The sequence below is a fragment of the Leucopleurus acutus genome, assembly GCF_964270905.1.
Source record: "Leucopleurus acutus genome assembly, chromosome: 3".
Classification (NCBI taxonomy): Eukaryota; Metazoa; Chordata; class Mammalia; order Artiodactyla; family Delphinidae; genus Leucopleurus; species Leucopleurus acutus.
Window position 1 is genome coordinate 127,056,606 of NC_139145.1, and position 24,321 is coordinate 127,080,926.

The 24,321-nt window shown below is 33.5% G+C and overlaps 1 protein-coding gene and 1 long non-coding RNA gene across 2 annotated transcripts in view; one reads left to right on the plus strand and one right to left on the minus strand.

Moving 5' to 3' along the window:
* The window catches only part of LOC309960542, a 106,265-nt gene that overhangs the window by 72,232 nt on the left and 9,712 nt on the right, over positions 1-24,321 (plus strand). The gene's annotated exons all lie outside the window — the stretch shown is intronic.
* The window catches only part of IPO11 (importin 11), a 216,301-nt gene that overhangs the window by 69,970 nt on the left and 122,010 nt on the right, over positions 1-24,321 (minus strand). Inside the window, exons 25-27 of the mRNA XM_082837371.1 lie at positions 16,845-16,940; positions 16,423-16,536; positions 3,319-3,440 (exon numbers count right to left, since the gene is read on the minus strand). Coding sequence (XP_082693497.1) covers positions 3,319-3,440; positions 16,423-16,536; positions 16,845-16,940 — 332 coding nt within the window. The remainder of the gene's footprint in view (positions 1-3,318; positions 3,441-16,422; positions 16,537-16,844; positions 16,941-24,321) is intronic.

The following is a 24,321-nucleotide window of genomic DNA, read 5'->3' on the forward strand; positions in this document are numbered from 1 at the left end:
CAGGAAGAGGAAATTACTATTATGTAGGAGGTTAACCAAGAAATATCACTGGGGATGTGGATGGGGGAAAAAATTTCCCCAAACTCCATCAACTATGTACCTATAAGTAGAAGAAAGGTGATAAAACTGCTGACCTAAACGTCAACATTACCTTCCACTAGAGCATGTGACCATAAATTTTCCTAAGTTATGTCATGGGCCAATGATAACGTGGCAAACTTAAGTTTTTTTGGTTGCTTTTCAGATGGTCACATTTTCTGTACCTATCAATGCTTCTTTAGTCATTAATCCATTAAGGACTATAAAGTTAAATCATTATTCTTTAAAATTCTATTACATTATTCAAGACTTTCTTGGTACTTAAAATGACATGAATTCACTACTGCCCAATAGATTTTTCAATACTTCATTTTAAAAACATAAATAAGATCTGATTTTCCCATTCACAAAGCTATCTCTTCACAATTTTTACTTTCTTTTTTAAAACTTTTAAATTTATTTTTCTATTGAAGTATAATTTACGATGTTGTGTTAGTTTTTAGTGTATAGCAAAGAGATTACATACATATTTTTTCAGATTCTTTTCCATTATAGATTATTAAATGATATTGAATATAATTCCCTGTGCCATACTGTAAATCCCTGTTGCTTATTTTATATACAGTAGTGTGTATGTTAATCCCCAACTCCTAATTTACCCCCACCATAAGTTTGCTTTCTGTGTCTGTGAGTCTATTTCTGTTTTGTAAATAAGTTCATTTGTATCATTTTTTTAGATGCCACATATAAGTGATATCATATTTTTTAATTTGAAAATTTAACGCTTAAGAAAATTTCAAGCCTTAATAAAATTCTGTCCCTCAATTTATGCAGACTGACATGAGCCCCAGTCTAAGTATTCTTTTAGACTTCTAGAAGCCTTTTTTATTTTCTTTACAGAACCCAACTATTTCCACAACTTAAGTATCAAAAATGTTTTTGAATCACACACATAAAATTAAATATTGAAGGCAACAGTATTATCATAAAAAGTGTAAAACGTATATGCTTTAGATACAATTAGGTATCCTTCTCACTTTTTTTTTTTTTTTTTTGGCGGTAGGCGGGCCTCTCACTGTTGTGGCCTCTCCCGCTGCGGAGCACAGGCTCCGGACGCGCAGGATAAGCGGCCATGGCTCACGGGCCCAGCCGCTCCGCAGCATGTGGGATCCTCCCGGACCGGGGCACGAACCCATGTCCCCTGCATCGGCAGGCGGACTCTCAACCACTGTGCCACCAGGGAAGTCCCTCTTTCTCGCTTTTTAATCTGTGTCATTTCAAGTTTTCCCTCAATAATCTCAGTACTTTATGTTACAGAAAACTCTAACATGTTCTATTAACCTTAATACTTTTTTTCCATCCGTTAATTTACTGAGCAAATGTTTACAGTGTTGACTACTGCCAAAGAACAGGTTCTTTAACATTTCTATTTTAAAGGCCTGAATAAATCTCTAGTCAGTGTATTTCCACGAAGAGAAAGGAAAAGAGCAGTAAGTTAAAATGTTGGTAACTTCAATTTGGTTTCCAAAAATAAATAAGACGCCACTCAGCTTCACAGTGAGGAAATAATGTTCGTCTTCTGTACATCCACCTGGGAAGCAGCACACCTGGTAGTTCAAAGAGCAAGCTCTGGCACCAAGCTGCCCAAGGTCAAACTTTGCCCTATGACATGCCACTTGCCAGATCCTAGGCAAGTCATTTAACATTAAGTTATTTCTTCGCTCTATAAAAAGACAATCATGCCTCTAACTGAGGACAGTTTAAAAATTAAATGAGATATAAATGTAAAGTACTCAGCAAAATATAATGCATATGATAATGTAAGCATATAAGGTAGGGGGTCCCCAGAGAAAGAGAATCAGGCATGGCTTTGACATAAGAGAAGCCATTTTTGCCCTAAGTCATTCTGTGATCTAAGCCTGGCCGCAATGCTTAACCTTGAGCAGCACTTGGTAATAATGATCTTAAGGAAACAAAAGAACAAACTGTTATCAAGCAAGAGAATTAGCAAGAGCAAAGATAACAAATTAGTTGTAAAAACTCACAGTTCTGTTTCAATAGTAAAGACTAGCATGAAGCACTCTTGAGCAGTTCTGCAGAATTTAAACCTCCTAGCCACTCAACCTCCAGATCAACTGGAACGTAAGGGATGATGATGACCTTCACTGACCCCCATGACTTCAATCAACCAAAGCTTGGACTCTGTCAAACACCCAAGCACCTTCACAAATATGCATGTACCCTTAGCTTAAAACTTCCCAAATTTTGCTGTTCATGGAAACACTCCATTGGGAAAGATCCCCAGTGCTCTTCTTACTTATTGCAAGTAATAAACCCTTCCTTCTCCCAGTCTTTGACTTGGTTCTACCTTTTGGCTCCACACCCACCAAGAGGCAAACCCGGTTTTTGGCTAACAGTAAGTGCTCAAAAATTATTATCTATTGTTATGGTGTTAGGACTAAACAATTACCTGTGTTCTTAATCCAAATTACCATACCAGAAATAAATAATAAATTTTTAAGAAGAATTTCTAAAGCTAACTGCACTTATTTCACTAATTTATCACTAGGATAAATGTGCTCTAAAAATTCCCTAAGACAAAAAGATATATCATTCTTCTCACACAGTATCAAGTCTTAAAAGGCCTGCTTTTATGCCTTTAAAATTAAAAGTAGCCCAAAAAAAGCATATAATGCCAAACAAAAACAGGGATAAAAGCAAAACCAAGATACTCTTCGAAAAATGTCCAAAATCAAAGCAGTTTGTATTTGCTTTTGGAAATGAGAATTTTAACAAAGCTTTACTGTAAAGTATATTATGACTTCATCTAAGAAAGGAGAAAACAATAACTTGTAAGCTTCTTTAGAGATAATCCAAAATAAATAACAACAAAATTATGTAACAAACTTTTGAATTACCAAGAGGATAATATATTTTATGAAGTGCTACTGACATTGAAATATTATATATTTAATATATTCATATAAAAAGAGGACCTAAAATAAGTCTAACAAAATCTGGTTATTTTAAAAATTGGGAATTCAGACAAAAATGAAATTGGTAAAATGAACATAACCAAGTTAAATAGCAGTGCCCACCACTCCAAGCACATCTTTTTAGATCTAGACCAACACTTGCCACATCATTATCTACTAACAAAATTAGCATACATATGCATAAAACAGCACTGCCCAGCAACATACAGCAATACCAATGGCCAAAACAGTGCTAACATTTTGATGCTTTAACAAAACAAATTTTAAGAAAACATTTCCTCACCTATTATCAGATGGCAGAAGAGAAAGCAAAGCCAAAGCCGAAAGTTTTCTTCTTTCAGGTTGGGTAATATTGTCCATGCGATCAACCCACATTTCAATCATATTTCCCAAAAGCTGGTCCATCTGAAAAAAGACCAGGAGGCATCTCAAATATTTGAAATGCTATTTACTTGTGGATAAGTACTGTTAAAGGCTGAAACCTCATAAGGAATGGCTAAAGTTCAATTCCAGCAAACCAGAGAATTGGAATATAAGAATTTGGGGCAAGCCTTGAGCTGGAAAAAAATAATTTGAGCAAAACCAGAAAACGACTCTAATTAATCTTGAGAGCCAATTAACTCTGAGAGCCAAAAAGACTTATTCAACTCATCTAGGCTAAGGGTCCAGTTGTTTGGTCAAATACTAGTCTAGATGTTGCCATGAAAGTATTTTGCAGATAAGATTAACATTTACAATGAGCTGACTTTAAGTAAAGGAGATTACCCTAGATAATGTGGGTTAGGCTTCATTCAATCAGTTGAAAGCCTCAAGAGCAAAAACTAAGGTTTCCTAGAAAGAAGAAACCCTGCCTCAAGACTGTAACATAGAAATCCTGCCTGAGTTTTCATTTGCAGCCTGCCCTACAAAATTAGAAATTGCTAGTCCCTGCAATCATATGAGCCAATTCCTTAAAATCCACCCCCCTTCTCGTGTATGTGCGCCTCTACGTGTGTATATTCTCTCAATCTCTCTCTCTCTCTTTCCATATACACAGAACTGGTTCTATTTTTCTGAAAACCCCTGATACAGTAAGAATCTATAAAGTAAAACAGGATCAAGTGTACTCATCATGTAGACTGAAAGTGGGTCCCAGGGTTTGCTTATAAACACCTGTATACTTCTTGCACCTTTTAAAGAATGCATTTAATATCAGAATCTGTACGTCATGGATTTTAGTAATATAAGATCAACCTTGAATTCCCATACTTTCCTACTTTTGTGCTTCCACATTTGTTTCCAAAAAATGTTTCAACACATTTTTTTCCCAACACATTCTGAAAAATAATAAACAGTCAAGGAAACACTTATTAGTTTAAGGCAATTATTTATACTTGAGTTCCCCAAACTGTGTGCATCCCAAGATGCCACAGTAAACTCACAAAATATTTAAAATTATTCAGAGAAACCTAACGACATCCGTCAGATACTGCAAAAACTACTAGTTCAAGATAGTTCCCAGTTTTAACATTACACTCCTTTTGATGACTTCATATCTTTGCAAAGTACTACCAAAAAATCAAGGTAGAACAGAAGATGAAAGTGGAGGTATCCAACATGATTCTAAGGTTTAAGAACTTGGGTGTTGCCCAATAGGCATACACATTCCATTAATCAGTAATTGTGTTTATTTAAGAATGAAACAAAGATATTATTCTTTAGATTTTTGTGTATAATTTTCAATAGATACTAAGTTATTAGGACGTGAATACAAATTAATTTGTTTGGATCTAACTACTTAATAAAAGGAACAGTTAGCTATTTATATTTCTTTTAGCCTAGAGGCATTGTGAAAATATTACTAACATATTAAGGGCACAATGAAGCAATACAGTCCAGTAACTGCTGATTTATACCATGTGTCTTCAATTTGTACTTAATTTGGAAACAAATGGCTCAGATATTTTATGGACTTACTGCAATTAATATCTAGTAAGCAAGATTTAAAAAATAAAGCATAACCATACAAAAGCAAACATCCAGTTATTAAAATGTAATATATACAACTAAAGCTATAGTAATATATGTGGTTGAAATGAAGATGCAATCAGCAAAGACAAGTATCTCTATGGTCTAATTTTATTTACTTATAACTTACATTTATTTCCTCTATTATAAAAATATTTAACAACAGCACATAACAAAACATAGAAACAAGACAACTGTAACATATGTTGATGACCATTTATAGCGAATTATAAAGCAAAAAAAGAATTCTGCAGTATTTCAGAGAACTAATTTCTAAAATCAAGGTATTTCTTAAGCAGCATAATAAAAAGATGATGAGATTTCTCTTTGATAATGTATGCTAAAATCTACCCTGGTGGATCATGCTGAAGATACGACGATTAAATAAATATCTACTGTAGAAAGACAGAATTTTATTTCTGACTGGTTCCATCATTTTTACAACTTTAAAGAATATGAGTTATAAATGTTGTCTATAAGAATTAAGTAATTTTATATAATTATATTCCCTGTAGGAACAGAATAATATGTTTATGCAAATGGCTATCTTTTTTTATTTCTCTCTCCAAATGTTATCTTCTTAGTCTAACCTTCATACCAGTTGCTATTCAAGCAATAAAATGTCACTTTTACATAAAATTTCATGAAACATCATTCATTGTGTGGAAACAAAAAAGTACCTTCAATCTCTCTAGTATTAGGAAGATGTGTGCTGTTTCAAGTCAAACACTTAGGACTGATTAAAGAAAAAGTCTTATAATCAAAGTAGCAGGTCCTGAGGAAAGTCATCTTCTTACCTTGTAGAACTGAAGTTAACAAAATGTTTCACTCCTCCCCCCAAATTTATAAAGTCTAAATTAAGGGATATTGCCAGAAAGAGTAAGATGACAATGTTTCTAGAAAACAAGGAAATACTTAAGGAATAGTTGAGTTCAGTCTTAGTTTTATAGAAAGATAAACAGATAATATTACTCCAATTACGCAGCTGCACACACCTTATTACATCTTTATAAAGAAGTTATTTACCCTAGAAGCATACTGACATTGTGAAAACAATTTTAGCTTTGAACATATGCATTTGCTGGCTCCCTCTGAAATCCCACTAAAATGAGAGTAAAGAAATATAAAAAGCAAACAAATAACCCCCCAGGGTCTATAAAAGAGGAGAAACTACATGGGTAAAGATGGCTACAAGTTTTTGGAAGATGGCAGGTGAATGAAAGAGTGGTAAGTGACTTGGCCGAACAGAAAAGCCTGGAACCAAACTGCCTGCCAGAGGAATAATAATCTAATGCAAACAGACTTGGTTTTCAGAACCTTGCAATCATCAGGCCACAAAGAAGACAGAGGTGAGGCACAGAGCTCAAAACAGAAAAACTAGCTGGGAATCTGTATAAAGAACACTTAGAACCTTCTAGATTGCCTTCCCCACTCCTAAAGGAGTCCAAAGATGCAGTATCTGCAAAAATAAAATCCAAGAAGCTCCAACTCAAGGCATCAAGAACAGGGGTAAGGCAAGGTGAGAAACAAATTAAACAGATGACTTAAATAAAAATCAGGACGCTGAATGGCGAAACACCCTCATCCCAAAAGCCTGTTTTCCCATCCTGAATTCCACAACACTTGTTTAAACCAAGATAGATGCTATCCCTCAGAAGAAAGAGGAAGCCTAAAGAGAAAAAGGGCCTACAAATACTGTCATTTTCTAGCAAATTTCCCTACAGCAAAAGTACCATTCTTCAATACCCTAAGGCTCTAAATTCTAAATTACGTTATCAGTCTAAAAAGTTTTCTTCATTCTATATAAAAAATGACTCTGAAAGACTCTGACTAGCAAATGCTTAGAGGTGGAACTGTTCTAATGGTGACTTCTGCAATGAACCCAACTTCTTTCCTAAAGATATTAAATCACTCTTAATTAACTTGGTTTTCTCTACTATCTGACAACTGTTTTCAAGTGTTTAGAAGAGACAAACCTTTCTGCAAAATCCCTGCTTGCTTCAAAGCTACCTGGATTTACTGGAACTCATTTTCCTAGTCCTATTTGATTCTGATGTTCTTTAAAACTGTGCTCACAGTCAAAAGTAGCCATTTGAACTACAATAATATTTCATTCTCTTTCATTTCCATAGTCTCTAGACTCAAACATGATGGCTTGACAATTTTTGGTCAAATTCTTCGTGAAAAACATTTCTTCTTCACATTGAAAAGTGAAAAAAGAAGTGTTCCATGAAAAGCCAGTGCTCTAAATACAGTGAGAGAAATCAGTCTGAACCTATAACATCTCTCTTCAATCCTTCATATTGTCAAAGGGTTGAAATAGTAACAGCACCAGCCACAGGTCATTATTTCTGTATATTTTGATGTTTAACACAATGGAGGTGGTGGCCTACTCTCGTGTATTTTTTTAAATGTAAACCTAAGACATTTGCGATAATAGAGAAACATAGGACATTTCAGAAAATTTTCCACATGACTTTTATTTATTTATTTTTAAATTTAATTTTGATTTTATATTGGAGTATAGTTGATTGATCACATGATGACTCTTAAATGCACAGCACCTAAAGAACTATCCATAAGTTAGTCTTCCCTGGATTAGCAAAGCATATTATTTTGGGTAGAAAGATGGTGTTAAGCACAGGATAGCACAGAGGCAAATTTCCTTTAAGGTCTAATAGCAAGTAAAGCTGTATTTTCAGATCTTCTCCATTCATGCAAATACATACTATGCTAGGTGACTCATTTCCAGATTCAAATCATGCTGCTACTAACAATCACTTGAAGTAAAACGAAAAATTTAAAAATCAGAAAGTAACTATAAATTAAAAAATTTTAATATAATCTTTCTTATTTTTTATACAAATTGATATTTTAACACTAACAAGCTATGTAGCACAAATCGTTATCAAACCATTTTAATAATTTCTGCCTTTCCACCACATGAGGACTCAGTGAAAGGTCAGCAGGTTACAATTCAGGAAATGGCAGAATCCAACCACGCTGGCACCCTGATCTTGGACTTCTGAGCCTCCAGAACTTTCATCACCAACTGAGGTATGTACCCCTATATACAGATGAAGCCATGAAAAGAAAAATATGGTACATCTCCCCAACTCTACCATCTCCTAGCTTTGTGACCTTGGAGTTCACAGTCAAATGGAGAAGACAAGCAAGTAAGCAATTCTGTAATTCAATCTGCAAGACCATTCAGCTGACCTGTAGAAGAGGGACTGGAGGAAGTCCAATATTAGAGGTTATGGTAATATTCCAGTCACGAGAAAAGCACTTGGGCTATGGCAGCAGCAATGGAGGTGAAAAGAAGATGGATTTAACATAGCTTACAAAAATACAGGGGGTTAAATGATACCAGGAAAGGGCTCAAAGTTCTTTGAGATAACTGGCCCAGGCCCTTAAATAAACTAAGGCCACAGGAAAAAAGGATGGAGGTGAGAGAGCTGTTCTACAATAAAAGATGAGAAAACTTATGAATAAATGAGAGAGAAATACAGATTAAGCATAATGGACACACAAAAGAAGAAATGTCAGAGGACACTGAGTGCTCAAAGAAGACAGAAGACCTTGACGTAAAGATACTGGAACTGGATTGTAAGGAAAAGGTCAGAGTTGGCCTCCCTTAAAGGAGTGACTGTGGCTGGAGATAAGCAGAGTCAGTGACTAAGTCTTAGAAAATGCTTATGGTTTACTAGGAAGTGAAACCCATGAGACCAAGAAGGAAATCAATGGGAAATTAACTTACAGTGTCCTGGAATCTAAAGAAGGGAAGAATTTCAAGGAATGTGTGAATGAGTGTGTCACCTAAAACCAAAACAGGAAGTTACTGTGCCCTCCAATGAGGTTTATGTTATACAAATATAAAACACGTATAGAGTTACACACATATACACATAAATAAATACATATGTATACACATATATGTTTGCATGTTATAGGTCAATCTACCTTGATTCATCTAAAAGACTTGTCTTTTTCTGGACTTTCCTGGTGGTCCAGTAGTAAAGAATCTGCCTTCCAATGCAGGGGACTCGGGTTCGATCCCTGGTCAGGGAACTAAGATCCCACATGCCATGAGGCAACTAAGCCCGCGCGCCACAACAACTGAGCTTGCGTGCCACAACTACTGAGCTTGCACACCTCAACGAGAGCCCGCGTGCTGCAACTACAGAGCCCACGTGCCACAACTAGAGAAAGAAAACCCACATGCCACAACTAGAGAGAAGCCCGCACCACAATGAAAGATCCCGCAAGTGGCCTCAAGGAAGACCCCGCGTGCCGCAACTAACACCCAACGCAGCCAAAAAAAATAAATAAAATAAAATAAATAAATAAATAAAAGACTTGTCTTTTTTGCATTGAATTTCCTTGGTACATTTGTCAAAAATAAACCGACCATTAATGTGTGCACCTATTTTCCAACTCAATTCTGTTTCGTTGACCTAAATGTTTATTTTCATGCTATCCCACTTTCTTGGTTAGTATATATAGGTTTATAATAGGTCTTGAAATCAGATAGTATTATATATTCTTCAACTTTGTTCTTGTTTAAAGTAGGTTTGGCTATTCTAGGTCCATTACATTTCTATATAAATTTTAGAATTAGCCTGCCAATTTCTACCAAAAAAAAAATTTTTAGGGAAAATTTTTATCTTAGCAATAACGAATCATCTAATCCATGAGCATACATATACATTTACTGAGATGTTTTTTAATGTTCTCAGCAATGTTTAGTAGTTTTTACTGTACCTGTCTTACACACATTTTGTTAACTGTATCCTAAATATTTCTAGGTTTGAATGTTATTGTAAATCGTGTTTTGAGAATTTCAGTTTCCATTTGTTCACTGGTAGTGAAGAGAAATAAAATTGTTTTTTACATATTGACCAAGTAACCCATGACCTTAGTAACTTTAGTAGTAGTTTTACTGGAGACTGTAATATACAATCATGTTGTTTGCAAAGTGAGTCAGTTTTACTTATTCCTTTCCTATCTGTATGCTTTTATTTGTCTTTTTATTGCCTTGTTGCACTGGTAGGGCTCCCAGTATCATAATGAATGGAAGTATTGATATATCAAATCTGTTAGAATTCTGCTCATTCTACTGCAAATATTTTGGATATTAAAGCTGAGAGATCTGTGATAGATACGTTAAATCACTTTTTTGTAATTGACCATATAAAAGAAAAAATTATGAAAGTGAAAGATATTATGAAAATTAAGAAATGTGAACTATCATTCAACCAAAACGAAGTATTAATTATAAGAAAAATTGTGTAATTATGTGACCGCCCCCCTTTTTGATGACAGATGAAAAATATATTGAATCTTTAGGTTCTTTCATTTACTGTATCCTAAACTTGGCTAATGATAGTTGTAAAGTTCAGCTCACTGAAAATGAAATAAAATTAAACAAATTAATATGACTTTTGGATAAACAAATATGACTTTTGGATGAAGTCTAAATATCTCTAAATATCCCAAACAGCATTTCTTCTTCTGGTGATGTGCCCAAAACTATTTGTGGAAATGCTGATACATGTTTAGGATTTGACTACATCAAAGAGTAGTTTTGAACATCTCAGCTTTCATATATTGCAAGAAAACTATCAACATTTGCTTAATAGCATTAGTACATATGAGGGAGAAATGAAAAGAAAAAGTAAAACTGCAGGGTTAATATTCTTCCAATTTCATAATTCAATTCCTGATTTGCAGGTATATTATTTATGTTTCTCTGATGCTTAATCAATATGATAGTAAAATGAAATTTATTAAGAAAAGCTTTCTGATTTGTTTGATTTACATCCCTCATTGCATATGATTAAATTGAGTGACTTAGAACCAAATATGTGGAAAATGTTTTTTTAGTTTTGACTGAAACTATATACAACTTCTCCCTAGAGAGACACTGGCAATGAGGTTTTCAGTTAAATATTTCTTACTGAAATATTTTTCTTAAACACCATATTTATTATTTCAAATATTGTTTCACCTAGCTATATGAGTTCAATAAACATCATTAAATATCTTCAAAGTCATGAATTTCTCATTTTAAGTAATCTATATAAATATTTCAAAAAGCCGTTTTCTCATTTCAGTAAATACATGTTAGCTAGCAGGTGAAAAACAAATTTAGAATATAATGATAGTCCCATAAATATTAATTTTTTGAAATTTCTATTAAATATTTCATGTCTTAAGATACTGTATTAAAACTGCATAGTTGACAGAATTTTTTAAATGCTGATGGTACTTTTCCAAATGTTTTTGTTCACTCTGACAGTGGAAAAACTTTATTATTTTGATCACTTTATTATCTAACATAAATTCATGATGTTTCCTTAATTTTTTTCCTCACTGACTGCTGCAAAAATTCTTTACTTTGCCAGAAACAATAGAACATGACTGACATGCTGATGAAATGTATTTAGAACCTTCAACTTCTAATGATACAATTCTTAAGCACCTTTGCATCCAAAGTTTATATCATTAAGCAATAACAAATCACTACATTTTGCTGAAATAATAAAAATATTTTTCATTCCAGAAATAAAGATTACTTTTACTTTGCACTGAGTCCTAAAGTTTCAAGAGGTTCCAGATCGTTCTAAATTCTTCAACATATCAGAAGATGTTCTACACTGCAATTTATTATTAACATAATTTCTTCATTGTACTCCTGCACATTCAAAAGATTTATTTACAAAACAGAAACGATAGGGACTTCCCTGGTGGTCCAGTGGTTAAGACTTCGCCTTCCAATGCAGGGGGTGTGGGTTCATCCCTGATCGGAAAGTTAAGATCCCACATGCCTCGCAGCCAAAAAACCAAAACATAAAACAGAGGCAGTATTTTAACAAATTCAATAAAGACTTTAAAAATGGTCCACATCAAAAGAAAAAAAAATGATAAACTGCTTCATAGTAAAATTTATACTATTAATTATTTACAGCATTTATCAAGGTTATTATTATACTATTTTCTAGTTAGCAGGGACTTATTACAATATTTTTAAAATTTCAATTTTAAAAATCAAAAAGGAGGGAACACATCCTAACTCATTCTATGAGGCCATCATTATCCTGGTAATAAAGCCCAACAAAGATAATACAAAAAAGAAAAGCTACAGATCAGTGTCTCTTACGAACACTAATACAAAAATCTTCAACAAAGTACTAGTAAACAGAATTCAGCAACATATTAAAAAGATGACACACCATAACCAAATGAGATTTATTCCAGGAACGGAAGGATGATTCAACATATGAAAATCAATCAAGATAACACACCACATTAACAGAATAAAGGATAAAAAACCCATGATCACCTTGATAGATATAGAAAAAGCATGTAACAAAATTCAATACCCTTTCATGATAAAAACAGTGAATAAATTAGGAATAGGGAGAAAATATCTCAACATAATAAATGCCATATATGAAAACCCATGATGAACATCAGACTGAATGACAAAAGACTGAGAAGATCTCATCCTTTAATATCAGGAACAAAACAAGGATGCCAAATTTCACCACTTCTATTTAACACAGTACTGGAAGTTCTAGCCAGAACAATTAGGCAAGCAAAAGAAATAAAATGCATCAAAACTGGGAAGGAAGAAACAAAATTATGTTTCCAGATCATATGTTCTTTTATGTAGAAAATCCCAAAGATTCCTCCAAAAAAACTGTTAGAAAATATGAACTCAGCAAAGCAGCAGAATACAAAGTCAACAAAAATCAGTTGCATTTCTATACATGAGCAATGAACAATCTAAAAAAGAAATTACAAAAACAATTCTATTTTACTATCATCAAAAAGAATAAAATGCTTAGGAATTAATTTAACCAAGGACGTGAAAGACTTGTATAATGAAAAATATAAAACACTCCTTATTAAGACATAAATAAATGGAAATACATCCCATGTTCATGGACTGCAAGACTTAATATTAAGATGTCAATACTACTCAAAGCAATCTACAGTTTCAATGCAAGCTCTGTCGAAATCCCAATGACACTTTTTGCAGAAACAGAAAAACCCATCCTAAAATTCATATAGAATCTCAAGGGACCCTGAATAGACAAAACCATCCCCCAAAATATGAAAAAAAGCCAGAGCATTCACACTTTTGGATTTCAACATGCCTTACAAAGCTTTAGTAATCAAAATTATGTGATAATCATACAAAGATAGACATATAGACATGGAACAGAATACGGAGCCCAGAAATAAACCCTTGCATATATGGTCAAATGACTTTTGACAAGAGTGCCAAGATCATTCAATGGGGAAAGAACACTCTTTTCAACAAATGGCACTGTAAAAACTGAATAACCACATGCAAAAGAATGAAGCTGGACCCTCATCTCATACCATATACAAAATTCAACTTAAAATGGGTCAGAGATAAATAACAAGGACACACTGTATAGCACAGGGCATTATAGCCATTATCTTATAATAACATTTAGTGGAGTATAATCTGTAAAAAAATAATGAATCACTATGCTGTACACCTGAAACTAATATAATATTGTAAACCAACTATACTTCAATTGGAAAAAAAAAGGGGGGGTCAAAGAACTAAAGGTAAGATCTAAACTATAAAACTCGTAAACAAAAAAAAAGTACAAAAGCTTCACTACACTGAATTTGGCAGTGATTTCTTGGATATGGCACCAAAGGCATAAGCAATAAAAGGAAAAAACTAAGACATATTGAACTTCTTGAAAATTAAAAAATTTTGTGCATCAAAAGATACTATCAACATAGTAAAACGGCAACCCACAAAACTGGTGAAAATATTTATAAATCATATATCTGATAAGAGATTAACATACAGAATACATAATTAACCCTAAAACTCAACAACAGAAAAACGGATTCAAAAATGGGCAAAAGGGCTTCCCTGGTGGCGCAGTGGTTGAGAGTCCACCTGCTGATGCAGGGGACACGGGTTCGTGTCCCGCTCCGGGAGGATCCCACATGCCGCGGAGCGGCTGGGCCCATGAGCCATGGCCGCTGAACCTGCGCGTCCGGAGCCTGTGCTCCGCAAAGGGAGAGGCCTGCGTACCGCAAAAAAAAAAAAAAAAAAAAAAAAAAGGGCAAAAGACTTAGACATTTCTCCAAATAAGATACACAAATGATTAATGAACACATGAAAACATGCTCAACACCACTAATCATTAGGGAAATGCAAATCAAAATTACAATACGACTTCCTACCCATTAAAGTGGACACTATCAAAAACAAAAAAAAGCGTTGGAAAGGATATGGAGAAACTGGAACCCTTGTGCACTGTGGATGGGAATTTAAAATGGTGGAGCTATGTGGAAAATAGTATGGTGGTTCCTTAAAAACTTAAAAACAGAATTACAACATGATCCAGCAATTCCACTTCTGGATATATACCCAAAAGAACTGAAAGCGGGTCACAAATAGATATCTGAGTACCCATGTTTATAGCAGCTTTATTCACTGTAGCTAAAATGTGGAAGCAACTCAAGTGTACACTGACTGATGAATGGATAAGTAGAGTGTGATAAATATATACCATGGAATATTATTCAGCCTTAAAAAGGAAGGAAATTCTGACATATCCTACAACATGATGAACTTTCAGGATATTATGCTAAGTGATATGTTAGTCACAAAAAGACAAATACAGTATGATTCCACTTATATGAGGTACCTTAGAGTAGTCAAAATCACAGACATAGGAAGTAAAATGGTGTTTCCAGCGGCTACAGGGAGAGGGTAATGGGGAGTTATTCTTTAATGGATATAGAGGTTCAAGTTTTACAAGTCTGAAAGAGTTATGGAGAAGCATGGTGGTGATGATTGTACACTGTGAATATGTTTAATACCACTGACCTGCACACTTAAAAATAGATAAGATAGTAAATTTTATGCTATGTGTATTTTATCACAAGAAAAAAAATTGGACAAAAAAATTTAACAGAGTAGACAGCTTTTCTTTCTCTTCCCACAGCACGATGGACAAAACTCTAACATAGTATTTATAATAATATTACAAAATTGCCTGTGTAAGTACTCTCTCCCTTAAAAGAATACTATCGGCTTGTCAAACCAGGTGTCTTCAGTGTCTAGTGGAGAAGTGCCTATTGCAGGATGTATAGAGGCAGCAGAATGTGGTCGCTGAGATATCAGCCTCTGAAGTGAGGTTGCTGGGGTCTGCATATCAATTCCATCATTTGCTAGCTTTGCAAACTTGACCAAGTCACTAAATCTCTCCAAGCCTCAGATTTCTCAGGTGTAAGATGGAAATAAAAATATTATTATCCATTGGGTTGTTGTGAAGAATTAAAATAATACATAAAATTTATATTGTTAAATATAGTTATTATTAAAACCACTCAACAGATTTTGCTGAACTCAAGTGAATAAACTCTTTAAACTTTTAACATTATTCCATCACAGTTAAATTTAATGAAGCTAATGAAAAATCTGTCCTGCCTATTCATCAAAATAAAGTCTAGATTCTCTAATTACATTAGTCTAATTCTGGAAAAACTATACATTCTACAGTTCACACTTCCTTACTCTGGATTTTCATTAAAAGTGGAAATGGTAATACCTATTTCAGCCACAAACCAAAAGCTTTCACAAACTGCCCCTCCATTCTAGAGATCAGTCAAGTACATTCCACCTTCTACATTTTATAAATCTTAACAGATTAATGACTTAAGACATAAAAACCATATTTTAATATAATGTATGTAGTCTCAAGTAACCAACTCACTTAATAACCTATTCCATACTTACTCAGGTGGTTGGTTTCAGTTACAGTATATTTTTAATAAGCTTCTGCTGAAAAAGTCATTTCCCACAATAATGATGACAGAAACTCATTGCATGGCATTAAGAACAAGTTCATTAAGGAAATGAAACAAAGGTAGTACATGATTATATGTAAAGTATTCCTGTTTCATTTTATGTATGAGTTAACAAAAACGGCAACCATAACAAATCAAAATTCTATCCTATGGCTAAGCAGAATAAAACTGCCTATTTTGAGAGAGAACAAAATTTAAGTTTCAACTGCCATTCACAGGTTTCCTTCTCCTTCTCCCAAATTATAGTATCAATACAACTTATTAAAGATTTAAAATAACAAAAATATTTATTTCAAAATCATCTGTTTGTTGAAAGTAATTCTATGAATGACTCAACTATGTACTATTTCATTTCGTATTCTTGAACATAATAAAATTTGATTCAGGGAAATAAATAAAGTTTAAATACTACAAGACTTTTATAGACTCATTATTTCACAAAATTATTTCCAATCTTTATTTGAATAAAGACCTCCTTCAATTTAAGTAAATTGATTCTTACCTCCTGATTAAATTTATGTGCCATCTCATTAAGTAGTGAGGAAAAGAAACTAGTGTTTTGTAGCAGGACTCGACCCATAACGCCGAGATACGTTGACATCACTACAGGATACCTCTGTACAATTAAAATACAGCATAGGTAAAACTGTGTTATGGTACAAATATAAACAATCATTGACAAAAAGTAACAATCAACAGGGATATGAAATAACAATATTCTTCTTTACACTGCTTCTTTAGAATGAACACCAATATTGCCTGAGTTCTAACTAAATATATGTCATACAAGGTAATATATATTATGTACATAGTTATATGGATTACATATGTGAAGAAGAAATAATTTTCCAATGAATAAGGAAAATAATTAAAATAGAACCCTAGAATCCAATACTAACTTTAGAAGCTTAAGAAAAATCTTACCTCCCCTTCTATAATACCTCTGAAAACACAGGGTAGAATTGGTTGAAACATTTGCGGGCTTAATACTGGGTTCACTTTAAGGGCATTTTCCACAACCTAAAAACCAAAATGACACATTGGTAATGCTTAATAATGCAACTCACTGCTTTATGCAAAACACAGATAAAGAAAACAATGTATTAAATATCACATATATATAAGTACATGAAGTATTCAATATTCTAGACATACTTTTATAAGATAATCCATTAAAAATTACAATTCGATTTTAAGTATGTAATATTTAGACAGTTATACATCTTACATAGAATTATAATTAATCCCATTTTGATAACAGATATGTTGTTAATGTACTTCTTATCTTTGCATTTTAAATAAATAACGCTTATAAAATGTTAATGTCTGTTTAATGTTTTATAATGTTTATTGTCTTATTGAGGCAATAAAAGGCACTTCAAAAGTATTTTAATAGTGAAAAGGGAAATCAGTAACAACTACACTCACTATCCAAAAATAAGTCTACATTTAAATTTATCCATAAATTGGATGGAAAAGGGCATGTTGCATATATACTGCATATTTACTAAACGAGAAATAATCTTATTTTATTTATAATACAATCATACAGATTATTAACCATGCACATTGTTACAGATGAAAATTTGAAACATAAATTACTTTTATCTGAGTGAGATGGGCTCCCTCTATAACAAAGACAGGCAGCATGAAATTCAAACTGGGGTGGGATTTGTTTGTTTGTTTGTTCCAGGGTTGGGGGGGGAGGGGCGGAGTGAGGAAGGCAGTGGTCAGAAAGCAGCAGTGAGGTCCAAGAAGAAATGTCCATACTTCTAGCCCCACTGCTTGCGGGGTAAGAATGAAAGCAGACACCATTTGAGAGGGTTGTGGGCAAGTACCAGTCTCAAGGCAGAGCCAGGTTTCCCTTAAAACGTCCAGCAATGTTTCTCAAGACTGACTACTGGCATTCTGAGTGGGACAAGTGTTTACTGCACAGGACTATTCCACCTATCGAGGGGTTTTTAGCATCTCTGATCTCTGTTCATTATGTGCCAATGGCATGCTCCCAACACAGCAAGAAATACACCTCGTGCATTTCAAAACATTCTCAAGGTAAGCAAACAGTACAATGAATGACAATATCCTCTAATTTTGTGCAAGAAGTAAAAGGAATGTGCAAAGAAAAATCTAAAAATACAATAACTTTTACTGTGGGCTGAACACCATGCTATCTAATAAGAAATACAGGATAAAAGATACCACAGTTCCTGATTAAAAGCAACAGGAGATGATGAGACTCAGAACATGATTAAATCTGACCTCAATAAGGTTTACTTTGTCAAAAAATTAGATTTGGAATAGAGGGGGAAGGTGCAGATAAGCTACCCAGAGGCAGATGTCACCGGACATTTTATCTATGAATGGAAAGCAAGGCCATCTGCTGATTGTTAGACACACTATAACTTCATTCCCTCCTAAAACCCCACTAAACTTATATAAAAAGATTTTAAAGGGAGGGTGAATAATTTTTAAAGGACAAAAGGAATGAGAGATGAATACTGGAAGGTACAAAGAAATTCAAGAGGTAAATGACTTATCAGATGAGAAAAAGCTGAAATCTAAGGTTACAATAGAGAAAGCTGAGAGCAACTCGATGCACACCAGATGTATCTTCTCCCTACCTCTCCCCACCAAAAACCACAGGAATTAGCAGAGCCATACATCTTTGGAAAGGAGGGTAAAGGAAAAGCTAAAAATAAGACAGGTTGGAAGTCTACTTAGGAAACAAATTGCCAGATATTCCCTAATCTGCATATTTGGGCAACTGACCTTCCCCCACCCCAGGAGAAGACAGTATATTTTCTTTAAAGGGTCTAAAAGAGAGACTTTCCAGACTAAAAGGGCCCAGGAGTGCCTGGTACTATTAATTAAAAAAACCCTAAATCAAGGTACATCACTGTAAAATTTCAGAACACTAGGAAAAAGAAAAAGAAGCTACAAGCTTGGGGAGGGGGAGCAAGGTGGGAGAGTCAGCATGGCTCTGAAAAAGACTTCTTCAAGAAAATTAAAGTAATAAAATCCTTATGGGTCAATGTGTCTGAACATATTGAACAGAGACAAGTGGCAGAGAACTCAGTGCACTTAAAAAGTTACACTAAAAAAATTATTAACTCCAAAGATTACAGAAGTTTGTACAGAAAAGGAAAAGTAATCACATATTTAAGATTATGACTTTTAAAATGTAAATTCACTGAAACGTACCATTCAATACAATCCAGCTGTCATTATGCACTTTCTTTATATATAAAGGTACAGTATGTAAAGGATTCACTTATTTCAGAACTAAAATGGAGTCTTTGTATTCAAAAAGTTAGGAACCATAGAAACAATGAGATCCTTTCTGAAAAATTATGCAGGAAAATGCCACTATCAGACTTGGAGGCAAGGACTGTGGATCAGAATCAAGAGAAAATCAGAAAGCAGAGCTGATCAGATATAAAAAACCAATTGAACAGCTGACCAGAGGTGAAGAAGTCTGGGATTACTCCTAGTTTTCACGTTTGGTCAATGGGTACAATCGTGATGCCATTAATAATAGTGAGGCTTCAGTTCAGACATGGTGAACTTGAGAAACCTGTGGGAAAATCTGTATGGAATGGTCTTATTTCCACACACATAACACTCTATACAGTCCAATTTCTAGGGAGGTATTGCAGTTGTGACCTAAAAGTCAGAGTTCAAATTATGACTATTTCCATAATGAAGAAGGTTCTTTCATAATGATCAGAATCCTACCAAACATTTTGATCAGCAGCACTGCTTTCACTTCTAAACAAGATTTTGAAAAATGCATCTAACGATTTCAGTGGTAATACACAATTTTGTATATTTTAAGTGAAATGCACGTATAGCCAGATGGCCAAACATGTCCAAGAAGGAAATAACACTAAAGACAACTAAAGCAATAACAGGTAGTTTATTAAAAGGTAATTTACAGATATTGAGAGAATTTAAATCATAAGTTACTCTTCTTGGGGAGAATCACTATGTTCTCAGGGACTTGTTTGATATATTTTAATCCACTTAGTTTAGTTTTGTTTTGATGCTCAAACTGTCCCATTATTAGGCAGTGGGAGCTCCTTCAAGTTGACTCTTGCATCCTTTTGAGAAAATCCCATCTTCTCTTCCTTCTGGCACAAGGAGAGGTCCCCAGTTTATGTTGTGTCTCTCTTGCCCGAGCTCTGGAGTCAACCAGCAGGACACAGTATTTACAGACCATAATCTAGGTTCTAAGGTGCTCATTGCCACTGGATTGACACTGCTTCTAGGTCTTTGCTTACACAGATTTAGGAAATTTATTTTTCTCTTCCTGAGAAGTATATACCAATAATTCACCAAATTCAATTTAAGACTATAGCATTTTATATAACTTCTTTAATAGTTCCATCCTTCTTCCCTTATATTGAAAACTCCCAGATTCTAACAACCTTAACTTATTTGCTTCTAACTGCTGTGTACAAAAATGCCCACATATGTACATATGGGTTTCAAAATAATAATACCGATATTACTGATAACAATAACAATACTGAAAGCAATTTATAATTTCCTTATGTTTCTTTTTGTCCTAACGTTATATCCCACCAGGGAGGTACATGTAAAATACTATTACTTGAAATATTCTCAGATGACTTATGCCACCAACATAATAATAGTTAGATTCAAATGTTTCCTTTTTTTTATGTTTAGAACTGCTTTTACTTTATTATTTTAAATCATGTGAAACATCTCTATGGCTTCAAACCCTAAAGTACAAAACATACATCCTGAAAGATCTAGCTTGCATTCTCTGTCCCTCTTTCCCCTACATAACTACTTTTCTTAATTTGGTTTATTTTTCCATTGCTATCTATGCTGCACTCTTTAAATACAAGAAAACTCTAAACACTGTTCCTTGCTTAACTCTAAAACTGTATACAGAGGTCATCTTCATTCCTTTCTAAGGCTGCACAGTACTCCTCTGTGTGGCTGAATAAGGTGCAGTACCACCTATCATCCAATCACCTATTACTAATTATTTTTATCAGCATTTTGCTATTACAAATAGAACTTCTTAACTTTACTTTCAATCCACCCCCTTTCTGAATATACCTGAAATAGTTTAGAAACAGACTATGTTTTTATAATATAATCCCTGTGAAAAATGTAGGCTTTTAGTTTGTGCCTTACACTCAAACAATTTTTTTGATTTAGGCTGACATTGCATACAAAGTGGTTAAGACCACGGATGCTTAAGTCAGAATGCCTATGTTTATAACATGGCTCCAATACTTACTAGTTGTGTGACCTTGGACAAGGTATTTATCTTTTTGTGCTTTAATTTCTCATCTGTAAAAATGGGGAAAAGAACAGTACCACTGTCACAGGTTTATGTGAGGATTAAATGAACTCTATGCTATGTGCTTAGAAATGTGTATCATATAGTAAATGCTAGTATTAGCTATAATTATTACAGAATAAATTATACCTTAAAAATATGCGTGCCATCTTAAATAAGGCTTATCACAGTGAATAAAACCAACATGGCTCACTACTGCTTAATAAGACCATGATAAAAGAGATAATTTCTAAACTCAAGTTGGTATGTATACATATGGATAAATTTCAAATTTAAAAAAAATGTTAAATTTGAGTATTTTTAGAATATAATTGTATTCATCTAGATAACTTGTTCCGAATCACAGAATACATTAAAGCCTATTTTTGCTCTGAAGGCAGGCATACTTGTCTCTCTATCCAATTTTCATAACATTGTAATTTTCTGCTTCAAAACAAAGAAGTTGCTTCCAGATACTGTCAGAAATTAGTATAACAGTGACACTTAGTCAAAAATATATTTAAAATGTGCATACTATATTAAGAAACAGTATCTGAGAGGTATTAAAAACGGGAAAAAAATGAGCCAATATTAAAAACTATTATAACTTTATTGGAACTCTGAGACTAGGAAAATGCCAAAAATGTTGAGAGTTCTCTCAGCTTTCAAGTACAAGCATAAAAGAACCATTATCCTAAAATATTCTTTTATATAAAAAAAAACACAAATAATTTTTTCATGATAATTAGTATATTTCTAGTATTTAACATCCATTTAATAAACAATAAAATTCAGTTTCTGGGATTTCAAATCAAATACAGAGGTTTAGCTACAGCAATGTTATATAAAAATACAGTCTTAAACACATGTTATATAATTCAAGTATTTATATCCTATTTATGACCCCCTGGCTAGCATACTTAGAGAGAAACTGGTTTAATGTGTAACGCATGTTAAACGTTACAAATATTTCAATGTATATTTGGATGGTAACTGATTTGTGCTGAATCATTCAATCAAAAAATATTAGGCACAACTGGGGGACAAATAATAACATTACCTTCTCTCAGTTCAAGGAAAAAGGAGAAACAAATAGATTTCCTTCTAGTAAAACTGTAAGGGTAGTGCTGTACATTATATAAATTTGGAATTTTTCATAATAAAATTTTTAAAAGAGCATGTTATTTTGAAAAGAAAGAAAGAATTTAAAACAATTATTTTTAAAAAGCCAGCTGAGATAACATGGTTCTGGAAAAAGAGTAAAATTCTATCGCTGTGCAAATCATCTACTTAAGTTATAAAAAATTTAACTAATGTACTATTTTAAATAAACATTTATTTACAAAAGATGGTCAAAGGAAGAGTTCCCTGGTGGTCTGTTTTCCCCCAAAGGGAGATTAAATAATTAGATAACTATATAATTAGATTAAAATAGCCAACAATTGTATTAGCTGATTACATGTTAGGCAATGTTACAAGTGCTTTATACATATAAGGTCATATAATCCTCACCACAACCTAAGGAAGTACGTAACATTTTTATTCCCATTTTACAGATGGAAAGTGAGGAGCAGAGATTAACTGGTTCACCTCACACAGCTGTGAAGTAACAGGGCTAATATTCTAACCCTAGCAGTTTTGCTTAAGTCACCTGCTAAGTTACACTAGGTCTAATTATTTTGTAAGAATATAATTTAAAACAAATAGTAAAAGAAAATAAATATTCTCCTTAGGACATATCCTAAAAACTTGCCTCATTTTTCAAAATAAATTTCACAATCCCATTCCATATGACTCAGAAAAAGTTGTCTTTCAATAATTACTAATAATATTGCAGAAAAGCAGGAGGAAAAAAACACTTTCAATTCAAATTTTTTCTGGTAGGTGTTTATAAACATAAGAAACAACCTTTTTTCATCACTTAGAATTTATAGATTATAATTTGTCACAGGGATTTCAGATAATATATAGTTACAGATTATTAAAAATCATATAGTACAACACCTTATATAATAAATAAGAGAATTTAAGTCCAAAATGTACTCAAGAATGTATAAGTAACAGAGCTGGGTGTACAAAACCAAGGCACAGGTCAAGGAGAGAATAACATTCCAAATGCAGTTATTATTTACTAAACTTAGGATCATGGAAAAGCTTACAGTCTAGTAAAGGAGAAGAAGATAAAACACACACATATTGAAAAATCTACAAAGGCAACATCAAAATGACACGACAATTTTCTCTCAAATTTCTATCACTCCCACATTGCCAATCAGTTATTCCTCAAACAGAATTAAGTCCAAAGTATCAATTCCTTATATCCCTACTTTCAGAGAAGAAATTATCACCAAGGCAAAAGATGAAGCTGAGATTCTGTAAGACAGATGGAAGTTCCTCAACATAATTATATATTGCCACTATATCAGTTTGGTAAGGGCATAAATGCAATAAAAATTCACAAAAACAGTTTAGCAAACAACATGTCTAATGTTACTTGCTTGTAAGCTTTGGAGCTAGAACACTTTGAAATCAGTACAGGTGAGGATTGATAGACATATGGCGGTAGACTAGGACTCCAGTATCTGGGGTCTTGACAAGCCACACACACAGATTCCTGTTATTACTCCTTCAGAGCCCACAAGCTTCTCAGTAACAAGGGCATACATTCCCATCCTTTACCCCCTACTCTAAAAAAGAAACTGAAGAACCTATGAAATTAAAACCAGAGAGTTCTGCTGTATTTTCACTCTATATTTACCCACTTCTTAGTTTATAACAATATTTTGGATTTAAGTTTCCATTGTGATTTCAAATATAAAACAGCAAATCAGAGAGTGTGAAAAATGTAATATGTTTGATAAACAATCTTTCTGGGAAAAATCAGAATTTACCAAAGTACTTTTTATTTCAACTCTTGTTAAAAGCCTTTACTTTACAAGATTTCTCTTACAAAGTCTAAGACGACATTCTAATATAACTGAATCATTCTTAAATTTCAACCTAAACATCTGTAAGACAGAGTTCATTTAAAAATGAATACTGAGATGAATACTACTCAGTCCCCTCTCCCTCCTCAATAAGTGC